This window comes from Galeopterus variegatus, unplaced genomic scaffold (assembly GCF_000696425.1).
Source record: "Galeopterus variegatus unplaced genomic scaffold, G_variegatus-3.0.2 Scaffold18829, whole genome shotgun sequence".
Classification (NCBI taxonomy): domain Eukaryota; kingdom Metazoa; phylum Chordata; class Mammalia; order Dermoptera; family Cynocephalidae; genus Galeopterus; species Galeopterus variegatus.
The window spans coordinates 14050-15144 of record NW_007744940.1 but is presented as its reverse complement, the minus strand read 5'-3'; the positions used below and the strand labels follow the sequence as shown (position 1 = coordinate 15144).

The window sequence follows — 1095 nt, the reverse complement described above, 5'->3', positions numbered from 1 at the left end:
TTTTTTTTCACTGCATTTTTCATTTCCTCGTTTCTCAAAGTATAGACAAGTGGATTCAGAAAAGGGGTGAAGATGGTATAGAAAACGGAGAGAATTTTGTCCACCAGGAAGTTTGTGAAAGGCCACACATAAATGACGATGCACGGCCCAAAGAACATTAACACAACTATGAAATGTGCAGTACAGGTAGAAAGAGCCTTAGACGATCCTGTGGGGGAGTGGCCCCTGAGCGTGATAAGAACAATGACGTAGGAGGTGAACAAAAGCAGAAGACTTATAAGAGCAATCACACCACTGGTTGAGATCATGAAGATCCCAAGAACATATATATCTATACAAGCCAGCTGGATGACCAATGGAAGGTCACAGAAGAAACTGTCTACAACGTTGGGACCACAGAAGGGCAAGTAGAGGGTAAAAGCTAACTGGCTCATTGTATGCAGGAATCCCACTGTCCAAGAAGTTACCACGAGCCCAACACACAACCTGGGGCTCATAATTGTTGAATAATGGAGAGGTTTACATATGGCAGTATACCTGTCAAAAGACATGGAGATCAGCAGTACAATCTCGGTCCCAGTGAAAAGGTGCAAAAAAAAANAAAAAAAAAGGTCTGAGAAATGCAGCCCTCAAAAGAGATGGTCTTACGCTGAGCAAAGAAGTCCGTGATCATCTTTGGCGTGGCAAAGGAGGACAGGCACATGTCAATGAGAGACAGGTTGCTGAGCAGGAAGTACATGGGGGAGTGGAGGTGTGAGGTGGATAGGATGGTGAGAAATATCAGGCAGTTTCCCAACATAGTCATTAAATAGAAAATGGAAAACACCACAAAGAAGAAGATCTGGAACTCAGAGGAATCAGTAAGTCCGAGTAACACAAATTCAGATACCCTGGAATGGTTAAACTCCTCCATGGATGTGCAGACTCTGCTCTATAAACTTAAAAGAAACAAAATGACAAAGCTGGAAAAATGTGACAACTACATATGAAGGATTTATGATATCGCTTAATTACTAGAACACTGATTATCTAAACTCCAACTAAAAACATTCAAAATAAAGATTTTCCTTTCTGGAACCGTGAACAATTGCTATC

The 1095-nt window shown here is 41.5% G+C and overlaps 1 protein-coding gene across 1 annotated transcript in view; it reads right to left on the bottom strand.

Moving 5' to 3' along the window:
- The window catches only part of LOC103582987 (olfactory receptor 4K2-like), a gene marked incomplete at its 3' end in the record, with an annotated part of 7810 nt that extends 6897 nt beyond the window's left edge, over positions 1-913 (bottom strand). Inside the window, 2 exon segments of the mRNA XM_008564423.1 lie at positions 4-611; positions 614-913. Coding sequence (XP_008562645.1) covers positions 4-611; positions 614-913 — 908 coding nt within the window.
- Positions 914-1095: the final 182 nt, after the last annotated feature.